Source organism: Anabas testudineus, chromosome 12 (genome assembly GCF_900324465.2).
Source record: "Anabas testudineus chromosome 12, fAnaTes1.2, whole genome shotgun sequence".
NCBI classification, from domain to species: Eukaryota; Metazoa; Chordata; class Actinopteri; order Anabantiformes; family Anabantidae; genus Anabas; species Anabas testudineus.
Window position 1 is genome coordinate 5,700,737 of NC_046621.1, and position 17,483 is coordinate 5,718,219.

Below are 17,483 nucleotides of genomic sequence, written 5' to 3' on the forward strand. Positions count from 1 at the left end.
CATAGTTCATAGTGATGTTCAGTCCCTGCCCTTCTTTATCTTTGATGATGAGTCTACCACAGATATAAAAAAGGATGAATGAAACCACAACAATGCACATGATAGATGGGTTTGACTGTTCCATTTTATATAAACAAACATGCAAATCTATATGAAGACACACAAGGACTAAACAAACAACATATCATTCTTACATATACTGCAATACAATACTGGTATAAAGGGAATTAGCAAGAGTTCTGGGCTGCCTAAATTTTAATGATCAGTTATCCTTGTTGTCTTTTAGCTCTTTTCCACCAGCCAGGCAACACCAGGTATTTGTAATAACTCACCTCAAGTCCTGTTAGGCCTGCTGGTCCGATTGGGCCCTCATCCCCCTGGAAACAGAAGATATTGACCTTAGCACAAGTTATGTTTGGAGACATAAAGGTGCCCTCAGCTAAGAGAAGCTTTGTCCCATAAAAGTTTAAGGCCTTTTTGGCTCTGGTTTTTTTCATGTGGACGGTGTCTGGCGGTCTTACCTCCAAACCAGGCACCCCTCGAGGCCCCGGTAAACCTCTGGCCCCTGGTTTTCCCTGAATGCGTAAAAGGCAATATTGCTTTGATGGTCAGTCAAGTCCAGTATTTTGTACTGTAATAGATCTACCACTGTACGACTGCCATGAAAATATGGAACATACATTCACAGTTCACATTGTATAAATACAAATGACTAGCAAGTACATTTAAAAGTCATGGCATTACCATCAGTCACTGATGTATTTTGTGTTTAGTGCTAATAAGAATATACTCTCTGTTCTGTAACACTTCTACTCACCTTTGGTCCCTCAAGGCCGTTCTCTCCCGGTGGTCCCATGTCACCAGGAAAACCCTGAAACGATCAGTTTTAAAATATGATTTTTATTTTCTGTCAGAAATAAATTCAAACACATTCAATGGAGAAATCAAGTTGTACTGTAAATACAAACCTCAGGTCCTGGAGGCCCAGGTGCACCGTCAGGCCCTTTCTCTCCTGGCTTACCCTGTAAAAATGACAATTGAAAACATTTTGAAAACACACACACTTTTCTTTTTACTGAGGGTTACATGAGATGGCCAATACCAATCGCATTAAGGAGCTGGTTAGTTTAGTTTAACACACAGGCTATAAACAGGGGGAAACACTTAGCCGGCACCTGTCTGAAGATGATCCAGCTTCTAACACCTCTATAGTTCACTTATTATGTGTTGTATATACCTCTATAGTTCACTTATTATGTGTTGTATATATTCAATAATTTGTTAAAATTTTAAAAATACTATGGTGATGATGACATATCTAATTATTGCCTGCCAACTGTATGATAATGACTAAAAATTGGGAAATCATTAGCCATAAAAATGACATTTATAACCATATGTTCCAGTGTATTTGCTAAGCTAAACTAAAGTTGTTGTTTGTAGCCTTATACTGATCAGACAAATATATTCTTAACATTTTAAAACAATCTTGGTCCTTAAACCTAGAGCTAACCTGTGGTCCTGGTTTCCCACGGATACCTGGTAACCCTGGAGCTCCTTGGATCCCCTGTCCAATACAAACAAAACATAAAAACTAAGACAGACAGTCGGGCAGGATTCACAAGCAAAATGCAGAACAATGATTTCTTTTCTAAGGAGACAGACATTAGACATGCATGACTCTGCTCGGTATTTCTGTTATCTCTTGGGACCAATCTGTCCTATGATGCCAAAAGTGTTAGATTTTGCTTACACACACAGACAACTGAAGAGGGTTTACATAAGAATTTCCATAAGCTGGACAGTACACATCTGGCTAAGCCATTTAGCAAAGACACAGTTCTGCAACAAAAGTTGTGCAACTCTGGATGTGTGTGTTGGAGCCAGCATGCAGGGCAAGAGCTGACAAGGGGAAAGAATAGGGGTTACAGAGTGTATGGGCATTTATAACATGAGCAGCGGTGATTCACCTTGTCTCCTTTGTACCCAATCTCCCCTTGCTCTCCGGGAATCCCAATGTCACCCTAATGGAGAGAGGACACGTAACAAATAAGGAGAAATGAAGAATATTAGGAGGAATGGTAGCTTTTCATTCAATCAATCACATTCAGCTTCCACAACAGACAATATTAAATATGGGTCTGCACACTGTGAACATTCACAGCGAATCTAGTTCACTGCATTTGCCAAGTTCTTCATCTGGTGTCAATCTGTCATCTGAAATGCACTCATGGCAAATACTTAACGACAGATTAGTTATTGCAATAGTAATTAATTATTTTAGCTTTGGTAGTAGGAGTAGTGTTCTTACCAAAGTAAATTAATTGCGCATGATGTTGATGTAACCTTTTTTTTCTGACCTGTTATTAGAAGTTGAAGTAACAAACGTGATCCAATTATGATTTATTCTTATTTCGCAAATCTGGAGATCATTTGTGTTTTCATTTCCTGTGTAGTCATTAATTATAATGCACATTTCTCATATTTTTGTGGGAGGAATATCAATCCACCACCTAATGCAGATTGATTTGATCTTATGTTAACTCTGTGTTTTTATCTATTAGTCCAATCATTTCCTGAGATCATGACATGGCAGAGCCTTTAAAGTAAAATCTGCTTGCCTATTTTATATCCTGATCTTCGCTTCTGTGATTGCCTTTTATAGTATAAAATGAAGTATTTCATTATGTTAGGTATTTTAGCTCAAGAGGAGATGGTAGGCAGCATCTGTTACCTTTGAGAAGCAAATAAATGAATTACTTATAATTTGAAACTGGTTGGGGGCAGCAGAAACAAGCGTTTTCCTTTAACATATTATGCAATCAGATGATAAGTAAGGTGGGTGAAAATGAAAGAAACATATCCAATCTTATGCTTTATATAGCCTTTTGTTCTCCAGGCTCTGTGCTTCATCACATTCAATTTAAAATAAAATAACTGTGTGGGAGATATAGCCCTTTTAATGTCTAATAAAATAAAATGCCTGACAACCCACAGACATCAAAAGATGCTATAGGCCCTCACTGCATTAGTCTAAATCGTGAAGTACCCAGAATGGTCATATATATATATATGTATATATGACTGCATTCATCCTGTTTCTCCTGTCAGAAGTGAACTCAGCAATAAATGCCAATGATACATGACAGAAGTTTAGTAAGAAGTAGATTTGATTTACAGCCCATTAGAGAGCTGAAGCATGGTGCTTCTGTTTTTTCAATATTGATTTGAATGAAAAATACTAAAACACAGAGCCTGAACAATGAAAATCTGAAATCACCAGAAGCCTGACCTAATGAAACACTATCTAGGCTGGACAGGCATGACTAGAGTAAACATTTCCATCACATGCTACAAACACAGGTCAATAACAGGAATATTCAGATCACCTTATCACCTTTCAGTCCTGGTTCTCCTGGATTCCCGGGCACCCCCTGGAACAAACAGGTCGGTTAAAGAGGGACACCACGAAACCAAACCTCACCTACATTTACCCTCATGGGAAAAAAGTTTGTTTGCTGCTATTTCTTAACTGTACTAACCAACAAATGCTTAGTCCAAACAAGACAATAAAAATCAAGACTGAGAACATAACAGTTTCCATCTGTGTATGTGAGAGTACCTTCAGTCCATTAGGTCCTGGAAGCCCCATCTCTCCCACAGGTCCTATATCACCCTGATCCCAACAGAGGGAATACATAAGAAACATAATTCATGCTCAGTGATATCATAGGCATAACAGCACAGATGAGCATATGGCTCAGATTTTTGACTTTCACTTAACAGACACAGAGTACATTCAGTTCACCTTGGCATTCATTTCTGTAAATGCAAGAATAAGCATCATTGTGTTGCTTCCAGATTATCCATGCTGTTGTCACATTTTCACACAACACACACAATGCATGGCAATATATAACTCCACATTTGGGAGATAGAGGATAGATCTTACAGTCGGGAGCCAATATTGTGCTGTGACTCATTAATGTTTGAGGTAACATTCAAGCTTCACAGTCCAGAGCAGAAGACAGACAAGACAAGATTGCAGTCGTAATGACACTGGAAAACTGGTTATCAAGGACCTGTTATAAAGCCTGATTAAAGAACTAATTGAATTATCTGCTTTATTGTCAGTATGTGAAAAGGAGAGAGGTTATACTGTGTCTGTGTTCATGAAGTTGTTTGTGAAATACGTCCTCTCCAAGGAGATGCATCACAGGCTGGTAGTAGTTATCTTATTTTCTTTTCTGCAGCTCTGCATTTTCTGCTTGCAAAGAACTACGGGGTGGCCTTGGCTCAGTGCATTAAATGTTTGTCTTTCTGAATGTTGTAATATCTGCACGGGTGATAGAGGATGTTATTGTAGTGCACAGTGAAAAAAATGCAAAAATCTTCTTATTAAACTGGGAAAATATAATCTAGACTAACAAGTGAGAGTAAAAAGTTTATTTTAGGATCCAACTCGAGTGATTGGCCTTAAAATCTGTATCCGTTGTATGGCTCCAGAGCTGCTCTTGACACTAGAGAGAAACACCAACTGTCCCTAAATCTACAAATTTCCTGTTTGGCTGACCAAACTGCAGAAATGCATAAAGAAACACTCAGCACCCAGGTTTCAAATGATCAAAGCAGATCAAAGCAGGAGGGTGTGGACTTTACCCAAGACAAACATTTATCAATGATTTTCTAGTTGCAGAATGCAAAGAGAGAACACATGAAGAAACAAAACTGGTACTGCTTTTAAAGTATAGAAATTGCACTATATACTTCTACTACTACTTCTATTTTCCTTCTAATTGTGTAGTTCAAGTAGTTACCTACATACTGAACATGTTCCCTTTTTTCAATAGAGACCTCAGCCAAAGCTGCAGTCCCCAGAGAAGGGTGTTTGTATATTTATATATTTGAAGTGTAGCTCAGCGCTGCTGGTGTGTACTCTACATTACACTGTTGGGTCAGACGGATGCAGTGGACACAAAGCTCAGAGCAGAGCTGTAATCAGAGAGTCCTCCAATTACAGGCCTACTACCACCACTGGTGGCCTAGAATAGACCAGGAGGAGCAGCAGTGATGGCGAAGATGGGACACAACAAGAGAAACCAGGGAGACATTATAATCAGACACAATTATGTGGCTGTCGGGTTGGGCAGGCTTGAAGGGCAAGGTGATGAGTGGGTGGGTGGGTGGGAGAGCTCCTGTTCAAAAATAGTTAATGAGAGAGATCGAACAGGAAAACAGGATCTTTTGATTGACAAAACAACGGATCTCTGTCATGTTAGTCATGAGAGGAAGTGCAAAGGACAAACGGTATAATTCAGGCTCTACAGCCATTTCAACAAACAACTTTCTTGGTCTTGGATTGCAAAAACCCATCTACTTTCACTGCTTTAAACATGTTTACCCAAACACGGTGGTGAGTTTGCCACTAAAGTTGATGGCAGCGTAAATGAGGATGATAAGCGTGTGTGTGCTTGTGTGTGTGAATGGGTGAATGAGATGCAGTGCAAAAACGCTTTGTGTACCATTTAGGCCTCAACTGAGAGACTTTTTTCCAACTGAGCAGGCATACTCTGCTGCATTTAAAGCTACTCTTTTTGAAATATGTATCTGGGAAAATATGATGTTATATGAGCACACAGACTACCCACTAAAATACGTAAACTACTACTCACAACAAGTCCAGGAACTCCATTTGGACCGGGGGCTCCCATGTCACCCTAGTTGGACAGGAGGAGAAAGAGTAAGTGAGTTGAAGGGAGAGGTAGAAGGAGCAAATTTCTGGGGTTATTGGCGCTTTTTAAAGCAAACATGCTCAGAAGAGTGGTTCAGTGTTCATCGCGGCTTATGAGAGGGGGCTGTGTGCATGTGTGTCTGAGGTGAAGGTGGGGGGGGGGATGTGAGCCAAATGTCTTACTGTGGCTTTTTCAAATCTCAAATCTAGGAATTACATCCAGAGAAAATTTTCATGATTCCCAGCATTTATATACTAATCACCTTAAGAGTATTATTGTTAGAATTGACATCACAATCAACCTGAGCTACAGCTTGTTTGGCTAAATGAAGATTGTCAATGTGCTAAACATTACCTGCATAAACATCAGTGCATCAGCTTTAACACTTACTTTTGATGTGAGTACTTAGCTCAATAAACTGCTGTGTGTAGTGGTCTCACAGATCCATTAGCATGGCTGAGGACTTGTTTGCTCAAGATAAAAGAGGAATTTGCTCTTTTTCGTAATGTTTTATTTAATGAAATATAATATTGGCCTCTCCTCCCTTTCAGACACCTTCACCTCAGATGCTTTTTTAATTTGCAGAAGTAAATAGCACCAGACATTCTTGTTTTAAGACTACAGACAACAAAGGGTGTTAAATATGTAACATATATAAACTTCATTAGCGTAATCGCACAGATTACTTAAAATATATGCTAACATCTGATGCATCTAATGCTTAGCCTTACTCTCAGGAAATAGAAAAGCACCAGGGATAAGAAAGGATTTATTAGGAGTTTAGTTTCCTGACGCACAAGAGTGAACCACAGGAAAAGTCATGGGGGTGTGAGGAAAGTGTTTCTTCAAACATGAATGAACTTTATGTTTATTGTGCATTTCTGAATGTGTTAAAGACCAGTGTGCTGATGTGTTTATGTTTTTATTTTAAGGTTTTTCACTTTCATTGATGAAGTGCTACATTTATAGGAATAACAGTGAATATCACATGCTAAAATAAAATTATTTGATGTCTTCCATATGGACATGAATATGTGGCAGAATGCGTATGCATATAGAATTGGGAGCAATTACCGAAAACATAATTTACTATTCTTGGATATCACCTTCTAATATTCTCTATTTGTTGGTGGCCAGTTTACACTGGTGAATGGAAAAGGTAGCATTTGAAAGCCAAAGCCAGCTGACTGGTCCCCCTTTAGTACTGCAGGATTTTAAACAAGTGCCAAGAAAAATGATGTGCAACTGAGGAAGGGATAGGATGAAACTAAATACAGCAGTAAAGCTTGTCTGGACCAAAAAAAAAGAAGCAAATTTCAAATATAAAGGCGGCACACTGCTGGACCGCCAGATGATTTAAACACCAGTACTGCCAAGATGTCACAGGGGAGTGTATGTGTGAGTGAAACCACTTTGCTCATTTTCTGTGTGCATGTAGGAGGGTTGTGTGTTTGTGTGTGCACACATGTGGATGGCTATGTATTTAGGTGCGTGACTGTGTGTGACGTACTGGCTCTCCATCTGGCCCAGGTGGTCCTCTCTCCCCAAAGTCCCCTGGAAACCCCTGAGGACAGAGAGAGCAGCTTTAGTGTTCAGCAACCACAATCAAACTCAGACATCCAATTAATTTAAAGTCTCCTGTTGCTTTATATGAGTAGAAATATGTATCGTCTCAGTCATTCAACCTGCAGTAGTTGCTTTGGCCACTTGGAGGCAGCAGAAACAAATACTGAACTCAACATAGACTTAACATCACCTTTAAGTGGATACAGTGAATTTGTTGGCAAACAGTGGCTTATACACACACACACACCCAGCTGTTACAGAACAACATCAGCATTCAGTTGTTTTGCATTTTGATTATTTCTGGCAAATTGGTGAATTAAGGTCCAATATTAACTCTTCCTTGTTCTTAACAGATTTATAAAAGCATTATCTGTCTCTTTTGCTGCTAAATACTCTTCACCAAATACAGCTGCTGACTTTTTACCTGAAAACCACCATCCAACAGATGAGACTTAAGATACCAAAACAATGTGATAAAATGTGCTCCACTATTGATAATATGTCAGTTTAACATTTAACAAAAATAGTTAAAACTACCATAATAATGAATAAATTAAAAAATGTAATTGTGTATTTAGAGAAACTCAGTAAAATATGAGCACAAGAAGCCTTTCAATGAAGGAGAGTGTGTTCATGCTGTGCTCCTTCATTGCCATTAAAGCTAATGTAGGGTAAACCAGCATGTTTTCACAAATTCACTAGACTGTTAAACAACTAAGAGTGCTGCTACTGTACGTGCACTCTGGAAGAGCTAATATCTGAAATATGTACAAAATAATAAACCATAATGGCATAATTACAAGCATTAAATCTATCAGCTGTGGGGTACAGCAGCCAACTGTTGAACTTAGACTGAGTACACTTTGTAAGTGCAACAAGAGAGACCAACAGCCAAGTAATTATTCTGTCCATTTAGCAGCAAGTGGGAAGCTAATCTGAGCTATGCAAACTGTTGGTAGTTTTGCAAAGACTAACCACATCTGCAGAAAGTACTTTAAACCAAGACCATCCCAAAACAGCTATAATGGCTAGGTTCTGCTATTCTGGTCTCCAGACATTGTTTCAAAATGATAATTACTGTGAATACCTCCAGAAAATGTCAGTTATTTTAGTGAGAGTTGAGATGCTAGAGATATTCAGCATGTACTGTATATTTATTTAAATGTCTGACTTGCACTACGGTTAGAATTTGCTGACTAAACGTAACTCTTTGTGCCTGAGTTTGTGTGTTTTTTTATTTTGCCAAGATAATTTTGACATTTTCAACATGAATTAATCCTTGTTCTTGATAAGTGTTGAACTGAAGTTCACCTATCTACTGACACATCGCCTTAAACCAATAAAGCAATAGTAACCAGACTAAATGCACTAATTCTACAGTGTTACATAAAGTTCTTTTTTGTTCCTAATACACGTCTTGAGCAGGTTTTAAGTGCCCTCAAAGTAGGGCAAATGTTATTCATGGGACTGCTATATCACAAAGAAATTGTGCACACTGGGGGAAGCACAAGTGCAACAGAAACCGATGAAGCATGACAGTGACCCAAAGAACGACTCATACAGCTGTCACCACTGCTATACAAACTAGGGGAAAAGTGGGAAAGAAAGCTTTTCCAAGTACAGCCCTTAAAAAAGCCTTTGTGGAGAAACTCCACAAAGTATCTCTTCATATACAGGATGTCAAACAACCTTGTTTTTCAACTTCAACATCAAAAAGAATCACATGAAGGACCTGCAACCGATGACCTGATATAGACAACCTCAGAAAGTCCAACCCTGAACTGTTTTATGCAAAAAAGTTCAAGTTTAATTGTAGAACTGCTGGCCGTGCACTTTAGACGCATTTTAAACTGTCAGCTGTTTAAGATGTATTTATTCCCTCATCAGTCTTTGTTGAATGGCAGACTGTGTGTGTGTTTCCTCGACAGAGTACAAGTGCTGTGGTTATGGCTGTTAAAATGTCTGGCGCTGGTTCAGGTGTTTCTTCTGTTCTTTCTCCTCGATCAGGGAAGACGGGGAACAATCTCTCAGGGATCATCTTTTCCTAGTTTTCCATTTTCTATGCAGAAGCATGAAATCAAATATGTGTTTTCAAGTTACATTTACAGGTCAGCTATCAAGGGCTGTTACACTTAAACTGACCTAAGACTGATTTAAATTAGAAGACTTCTGTGTTATTCTATCCTGCTGTTTACCAGGAATATGAATAAACAATAACATGCATGATGATACAATATTGTAAGTGGTCATTAAAATCATCCAGCGTGTACTATGGGCAGTACAAGACCAAACTGTGATCACAGTTTCTAAATAAAATGCAGAAAAGCGTCTTAAAACGGAATCATTATTAATGCGAAACAAAACCCAAATAAATAAGTGTAAAGCTCGACACATGGAAAAATCTGCATCCACAGCTACTTCCTAAATACTATTTATCCCTAATTACAGAATTAGCTGCAGTTCTCAAAGCCTCATGCTAAACAGACACCATCGTACATGTGTTGTGATGTTTTGGTCTATAAATGCCTTATTTACTGAAAAGCCAGAAAGCAACAGCTGCAGAATGATCTCAGCAGTAAGTGTCAGGGTTACACACTCTTTCTAAAACACACTGTCAAACTGACTTTGAACACTATCTGACACACAGACACACACACAACAAGAACCAGTGGTTTCCTCCAAATGGCTTGGCTCCATGCTGAGGGGGACCAAAAGCCCTTTAGTCCAACAAAAGCCGTTTTCTTGTTGCATCTACAGTGTTCAGGCTGAAGTTAACCCTTCCAACAACCATGGAAATACTGAGCCGACTCAAATAATGACGTAAATGCAGACCTTATAAATTTTCACATGTGTAGGTGTTAAAATATTTGCCCTCACAGAGAGGTTTGAATTACAAAAATGCTTGTATTTAAAAGAGGCAGTAAGCATTTTGAAATGCTAATCGCCTTATTCGATTAAGATGTGTAATCAGAGAAATGTATGTCATTCAGAAGTCATTATTACCAGCTGATACAGTCACAGTCAACACTTCCAGCACCATTCATCACACATTAGAAGATTATCTGTGAAGTATGTTGAGACAAAACTTTACCGGCCTACCCATCTTGCCCCTCTTCCCTGGTTCGCCGGGAATGCCCTGAAAACCAAAACAAGAGACAGAGATAGTGGCGATAGGACAGAAAACATAGCGGAGAGGAGAAAGAAAGGTTCAATAAGGACGGAAAAACAAAGAAGAAAGAGAAAGACAGACGAGAAGATTAAAACCATATTGCAATCAAAAAACTACAGTGTTGGGCATAACTGATTCAAGCCCAAAACACACAAATAAGAAGCCATAGCTGTAAGCCGCTCTGCACTCCTACTTCAACAGATGTGCGGAACAGCTGACTGCAGACTGTCCAACACTTTTTCCAGCCTGTTATGAAGAATTTGGGTCTCCGTCTTGTACATTTAGTATATGTTAAATAAACACTAGGGAGAAGAGAGGCAGACACTGTCTGTTGTTGCGCAGCTGAAGAATGAGCAATCTCACTGTTTAGCTGGCAAGTGCTGGAGGGGTTCTGATTACAGTTCCACCTGCGCTGACATAGACTCTGTTGTAAGTAGGCTAATCGCTCCCTGTTTTACAGGATGTACAAAAAGAGGAGGCCTTGAAGAGTTCAGGCGGTTGAAAGGTTTTAAGAGGGGGCTTTTATTATATGAGTCATCAACACTCCCACACAGCTTTATACAGCAGCATCTCATACAGCTGAAGACTGTTTCCAGCATTATAACGACAACAAGGCAGCTAAATGAAACTGCAGGAAAGGCACTGTTGTATTTTCATAGGGTCATTAGCTGGGTTTCATTGATCATTGTACATTTTTGCACTTATAACAAGGAGAAAATCTACACTTGATGAGGACTTACTCTTTCGCCATCATGCCCAGGCAGACCAAAAAGTCCTGGGATTCCAATAAAACCCTGCAGGACAGGAGACAAGAAAAATACAGGGGAAAAAGAGAGGAAGAATATGGCATATTAGTATTTGAATGCTATAAAAGCAGCAGGAAGAACAGCAACTCCCATTGGCTCTAGTGCTGAGTTTCAGGGGCCGACGGTCCAGCTTCTGTGAAGAACCAAGCCATGAGGCAAGTGTATATGCCCATGGACTGCATGGTGCTGGCTTCCACGATGTAGTCCAAGGGCACATACCCTCACGCCAGGGATCTCTGAAGATAGCCAGGACATCACACGGGGCTGTCGGTACACGGGGAGGACACACACCGAGGAAAACCAGCACAAACCTGACAAGTTGAACACTGAGGGAACAGCTGAGATGCTAGTTACAGGCAAGTATGAGTAGGCTGAGCAGGTTTATGCGTACACAATATGGACTATGCTGCAAAAGAGAGCGCAGAATATGTGGAAAGGTGGCTCAGTGTGAGAGAGGGGACTAGAGTGCCTCCTTAAGACAGCAGGGCCTCATACAGAGCTTAAACAGGAAATTCCAGCCAGTGGGGGCAGGGGAGACTTTGGAGCAGCCAAGGGGAGCTGATAAAGAACCTTTATTGGAACACGACATAAAAATCACTGTTTCCATGAGTGTGTGTTTTTTTGTTTGTGTACCTAAAGGGTGTGTGTTTGTATGGAGGCTTATCAACAGCCAGCCTTTGAGTAAGCATCTGTATACAGTAATACAATGTTTACATTGCAACTAAAGGCTCCTACATTTTGCATTCTATTGACACGCTGCTTGAATGAAAGTGTATGGATGTATTTGTGTTTTGTGAGAAGAGGTGGATGCTGGTGTACCTATGTACATGCATGCTTACATATGCAGCCTTGTATATTTCTGCATGAAGGTGTGAATACATGTTTTACAGCACAAAATACCAGAAGTTAGCAACCTTTAATTAAGCAACTTTCTGCATGTTTTATGGTCAACTTGTGCAAATGTTGTGGAGTAAAATGTGTCAGTAAGCTGTCAGGTTAAATGCCTCAACTCTAAACATTACTTCACTGATAAAATCAAACTTGAGCAGTGTTTGAAATCAAGATGTTGAGTTAACTTACCCGTACACCTTTAGGCCCCACTGGTCCTATAGGCCCTGGTAAACCCTGAAAAGCAAACAGAGGAACTATTTTTAGAAGCTCAACATTTTTCCTAGTCAATAGCTGAAATCATGTTACTCCAAGTTGTGTTTAATTTTATAGGATAGCACCTAGAAGTTGCAGGTCAACTACTAGAACCTACATCCCACCTAATATCTTAATACAATGTAATACAGGTTGTACACACAAAATGTAAACTATACAGTTAAAAGTTACCCACTCAGCTTTATTACAAGTTCTGAGACTGTAACTTGTTCATTCTTGGACTTAAATATTCACACTCCCCCTATACAGTATTTACCCAAATATTTTTCTCCAAGTCAGCTGTTCAGCATAACCTAATTCCACTTGGCCCTCTGCCCTTACTATGGCCCTGACTACAACTGTACCAGTCACAGCAGAGGATTTACTGCACCTGCCTGCCAGGATAACCTTTGGCACCTGGGCTTCCGACTGGGCCTTGTGTTCCCTGCAGGGTAGAGACAGGGAGAATATGGGTTAGGAAGAGAGGAGATGAGTTGGGGTAGGTGATCATAATTATACTAACACATACACACAGGCAGGACATACTGCACAGTAGCAGACAGTGTCAGAGGGAGAGACAGAGCAGAGGGACGATATCAATAATCAATTTACTGTATAATGAGCTTGATAAATTATGATTTTGTATCTTGTAGAGTATGTTAAATATTAATTTCACGTCATAGTCAGGAAGAACAGCAGATACCTGTATAAATGTATAACACCAGATGACATACATTTGTTAAACCTCACATATTTTGCAATAGAATTTATGTTCAGAGGTACCCACCTCATATGATATAATATCACTATTACCCCACTGGTTTGTTGCTTATTCATTTATATTCCAATGTGTCTTAATACACTTTACTTTTGATGGTACTTGATGTGCAAATCAAGTAAAAACTATCTTTTCTAAATTAAAAAGTACTTATTACACAGCAATATGTAATAAAGCATGTGACATTTTGTTGTATACCAGGACTAAAGAAGCTAAGTTTGGTTATGTGTTTGTGCGAGTTTGAGTAAACAAAACACAAGCACAGAAAAGAGTGAAATTTGCAGTGCTCAAGTTTTCATGTATAACGTCCTTTGACACACTCTGAATGTGCAGCCATACACACTGCGTGCCATTCCCTTTCTAGGATAAATATAGTGCATAATGCAGCCTGTTGAAAAGCAGCTGAGTGATGTTTGGACTTTTAATTGACCAGCAGTGAGGAGGGGCTCTGAGCCCGGTCCATGGTGTATTACAGTAACACAGACTCATCAACATTTCATGCACACCAGCTGGTCTTAATATATAATCTCAATAGCTGAAGGGCCTGCACGGCCAAACAGTTGTGCTCATTACTCAGTCACTAGTGGTGTGGTGATTCAGAATCAAGGTCGGGGCTGTGGTCAGCACTGTGGGAAAGAGGGGGGCGTTCGAGGATGGACAGTGTAAGGATGTGACAGCGAGAGAGTAAAAGGACTCCTTCACTGTAATGTTGATGAAAAAGGAGGGAACTCCCCGCTCTGATGACGTCACCCTGAGAATGGGGACTTACATAAAATAGTGACAATGAGGAAAATATTCCACTCTGCTGTCCATGACTAAGGTCTTTCTGTAATAAGAGCAGTAGTATTACCGAGGCAGGCTGAAAATAACTCTGGACACGAGGCTGGGTGCTCCATACTTAAAATAATCCTGTTTGGCTGTCTAAACAGCCAGAGTCTCCTCCCTCCTACAGCAGCACATAAAAGAGCTCATTGAAGTTTTAAGTAAGATGGACAGATGGACAAGGAAGAAAGTTTAGGAGAAATGAAATGCATACTTAAGAATAACATAGCCTGAATGTAAGATGCTGTAGGGAGAGAGAGAAAGAGCACTGAATGAATAACTCAAAAGAAACAAAGTCAGCTTTCTCCAAAGCTGTAGTGTAACCCCACAAGTGTGTCACTGTTGGCCTAGTTGGCTTGTTCCTGTCTCTCTTTTCTCTATTTTCACTCTTTGGCATCAATTTCTGATATCCTGGAGAGCATTGTTGTAGCACAGAGCTTTGGCCAGATGTCTGTCCTCAACAGTGCTTCATTGCAGGCTAATCTAATCTGGCTGCCCTGTGGGCATGCATGAGTTGTACTCATAAATACACAAACACACAGACTGCGTAATAAACTGACAACTGAGCTTTTAAAGAAGGGGTGAGATGTGAGAATGATAAGGGCATTGTTGGTCGATGAATGTATTATCAACACACAATCACCCTATAATATGGCATGAGCAGCAATATATGGAGATGTTGCGATGCTTCACCCAGATGCATGTGTGACAGCATATGAAAGTTATGTACTTACAGGCTCTCCAGGGAGTCCAGGTGGACCGGGGTAACCTTTCTGTCCCTAGAGAGACAGACATGAGACATGGGAAATTAGTTGAAGTATAAAACAAAGGAGATGTGAAAGAACAAGTAAATGCCAATGGAAACCCCAACAACAATGGATGATTTCTCCTCTGGTGTGAGAATGGCATATGGATATTTGTGCAAATATATAATAGGCATCCTAACAGCACAGACAGCAGCAAGTTTGGTGCCATATGCAAAGAATCAATCTGCCCTTCTGTCAATGGATCAGACTTTCCACTGGCCATGTTCACAGAGAAATAGTGCAGGGGAGGCCGTGCCAAGACCATGACATGTTGAGGATATAAATGCCTTCCTGTTTGAGTCAGATAGCAATTCCCTCCCTCTGCCTGCAGAGCAGAATACAACACTAAAGACAGACTGACACAATGCTTTTCTACTGTTGTGCTGACTCCAGCAACACATGCCCCCTGTCTACAAAGATTGAAGAAAAACTAAATCAAAGGTGGGAAGACATGCCATTCAGTTTGCTAGAATGAGAGAAAGGAAAGGAAAGATTGAAAAAACTAAATAAAAACAGAGGGCAAAGAAATGAAAGACTCCTGTTGTCCAGTTTTCCTAAACCGCAGCTCCAGAATACCAAGCCAAGACTGCCACAGTTCCTGTAAACCATCCTTCAGTTCTGTCATCTGACTGCAGCAGACGAGGAGGATGCGTCTCTCTAGTCATTATATTACACAATTACTCTCACTGGCTTACAACCTCACACCAGCAACCGCTATTGTCTGTATTCACTTTTTAAACACAGGCCTAATCTTTAAATCTTCTATAAATCAATATTTCAGTATAAAAGAAATATACAATCTCTGTTTTACTTCACATCATCTGTGGCACATCATCAAAAGATCACTAGGAGGAAATGCCCAGAGCTGAAAATACATGAGTAACACACATAAAACAAACCGAGATGTCACCAGGTGCTGACAGACTGTTGCGGAAGCACAGCAACAACACATGCAGAAACTTGTGTCTTTTCCATATTTTTATAAAAGCCCCATTAGTAAGCAGTGTTATGGAGAGAACAGGGATGGAGGCGCTTTCAGACAAATGGCAACCTTTTGAAAATTTCCATTTACACATTACATTGAAGCTTTTTGGCCTTTTAGAATAAAGTGTTGCTGAGTTTGTCTTTGTCTGACTTGACTACATATGTCTAATTCTGCATAAACACACATGTGTACACATAAATGCACATCTGCACAGGCAGGCAGAGAAACACACAGTCATCTCATTACATGCCTTACTTATAGCACAAACATGTGTAGTGACTTATGCTCCTGAGCTGTGCTGTGAGGTCCACTAGCCACACACACACATGCATGCATACGTTGAGAGTCCTTGGTATTAACCATAACCTCCCAACCTCAGCTAGGCCATCTCAGATCCTTATCTCACTCATTATGAGCTTGCTAATGAGAGCGGCCATTCCCATAGATTTTCCTGTGTTTACAATGCTACTGGCTTAATGAGCATGTGTGTTCAATCAGATAAACCCACGAGAATGCTTTTCATTTATAACGGCGCTCCAGTAGCACCCTGTCAGCATCCTCTCCATCCTACTCCACTAAGCCGAGAGATGCCCCGGGGAACAGTAAGCACATTTTGGAAAAAACAAAAGACATATTGTGTCTGCTGATGACATATCATTCCTCTGGCTTCTTACTAGCAACTCTGTACACACTTAACTTTGTGGGTGTTCAAATAAGCACAAGCCTTATGTCTGTTAACAACTGTACACCACAAATGATGAATATGTGTTTTCCCCTGTCTGCCTCTATTGGCTGTGCCCTTGTCTTAGAAATACACCACTCACCTCATTAGTCTCTACTTTAATCTTTCCACCTCTGTCTTTCTAAAATCACACAACACAATGGAGCCAGACGATTGCCCTGAGCCATCGTCTGGCTCCATGCACGTGTTGCATGTACAGCAGAACATAAACCCTCCACGCGGATGTCTGGCAGAGAAAGACGAAACAAACAACTGCATGAGCCTAACCGGACAATTTGGTTGAAATCTACCCAGCGGAAAAACATCCCTCATTTCATCCCTTTTCTAAACCACAATTTCAGCAGCATGTTTGCTTGCATGCAGTATCACTTTTAAACTATTAGCTTGATGGAAGACAGAGAAATTATTTGTTGTACTTGTTTTCAAATGTGCAAAGAAAATGATGGTTGATTTGAATTCTCTTATAATTACAATGATGATGATCATGTGGATTTGTTAGTTTGAACAGTGGGCAGGACGTAGATACAGAGAGTTTGGTTTGGAGCAGGTCTTGGGGAGCTTCAGAGAGATTGATGTAGTACAATAAACTGTTTTAAATAAATGAAAGACACAAGTATGATTAATATGCTGTCTCGCTTGGGCAAGGAAATTACAGTATATCCCTCTACTTTGCATTCATAGTGTGTTCCTAATTTAAAAGTAAAGTCATCTTTACATAATCTAAACCACAGTAGGTGGCAGCAGCAACTGGACTATACTATATGCTCATACTATAATAATAAATACATACTATTAAAGGATAGTACCCTTACACTATATTTTGGATCTATGCAGTATTATCTACTGTTGATCATAAATCATATAGTAAACACATAAATTTATTACATATGTATAAAAAGCACCCATGGACACTTAAAAAGGACCCTGCTATCAT

The 17,483-nt window shown here is 39.9% G+C and overlaps 1 protein-coding gene across 1 annotated transcript in view; it reads right to left on the reverse strand.

The window, feature by feature from the left end:
* col27a1a (collagen, type XXVII, alpha 1a) overlaps nucleotides 1-17,483 on the reverse strand; it is a 60,478-nt gene that overhangs the window by 18,430 nt on the left and 24,565 nt on the right. The window contains exons 8-22 of the mRNA XM_026355905.1: nucleotides 14,751-14,795; nucleotides 12,808-12,861; nucleotides 12,354-12,398; nucleotides 11,208-11,261; nucleotides 10,390-10,434; nucleotides 7,243-7,296; nucleotides 5,673-5,717; nucleotides 3,623-3,676; nucleotides 3,390-3,434; nucleotides 1,971-2,024; nucleotides 1,514-1,567; nucleotides 969-1,022; nucleotides 818-871; nucleotides 522-575; nucleotides 333-377 (exon numbers count right to left, since the gene is read on the reverse strand). Coding sequence (XP_026211690.1) covers nucleotides 333-377; nucleotides 522-575; nucleotides 818-871; nucleotides 969-1,022; nucleotides 1,514-1,567; nucleotides 1,971-2,024; nucleotides 3,390-3,434; nucleotides 3,623-3,676; nucleotides 5,673-5,717; nucleotides 7,243-7,296; nucleotides 10,390-10,434; nucleotides 11,208-11,261; nucleotides 12,354-12,398; nucleotides 12,808-12,861; nucleotides 14,751-14,795 — 756 coding nt within the window. The remainder of the gene's footprint in view (nucleotides 1-332; nucleotides 378-521; nucleotides 576-817; nucleotides 872-968; nucleotides 1,023-1,513; nucleotides 1,568-1,970; nucleotides 2,025-3,389; nucleotides 3,435-3,622; nucleotides 3,677-5,672; nucleotides 5,718-7,242; nucleotides 7,297-10,389; nucleotides 10,435-11,207; nucleotides 11,262-12,353; nucleotides 12,399-12,807; nucleotides 12,862-14,750; nucleotides 14,796-17,483) is intronic.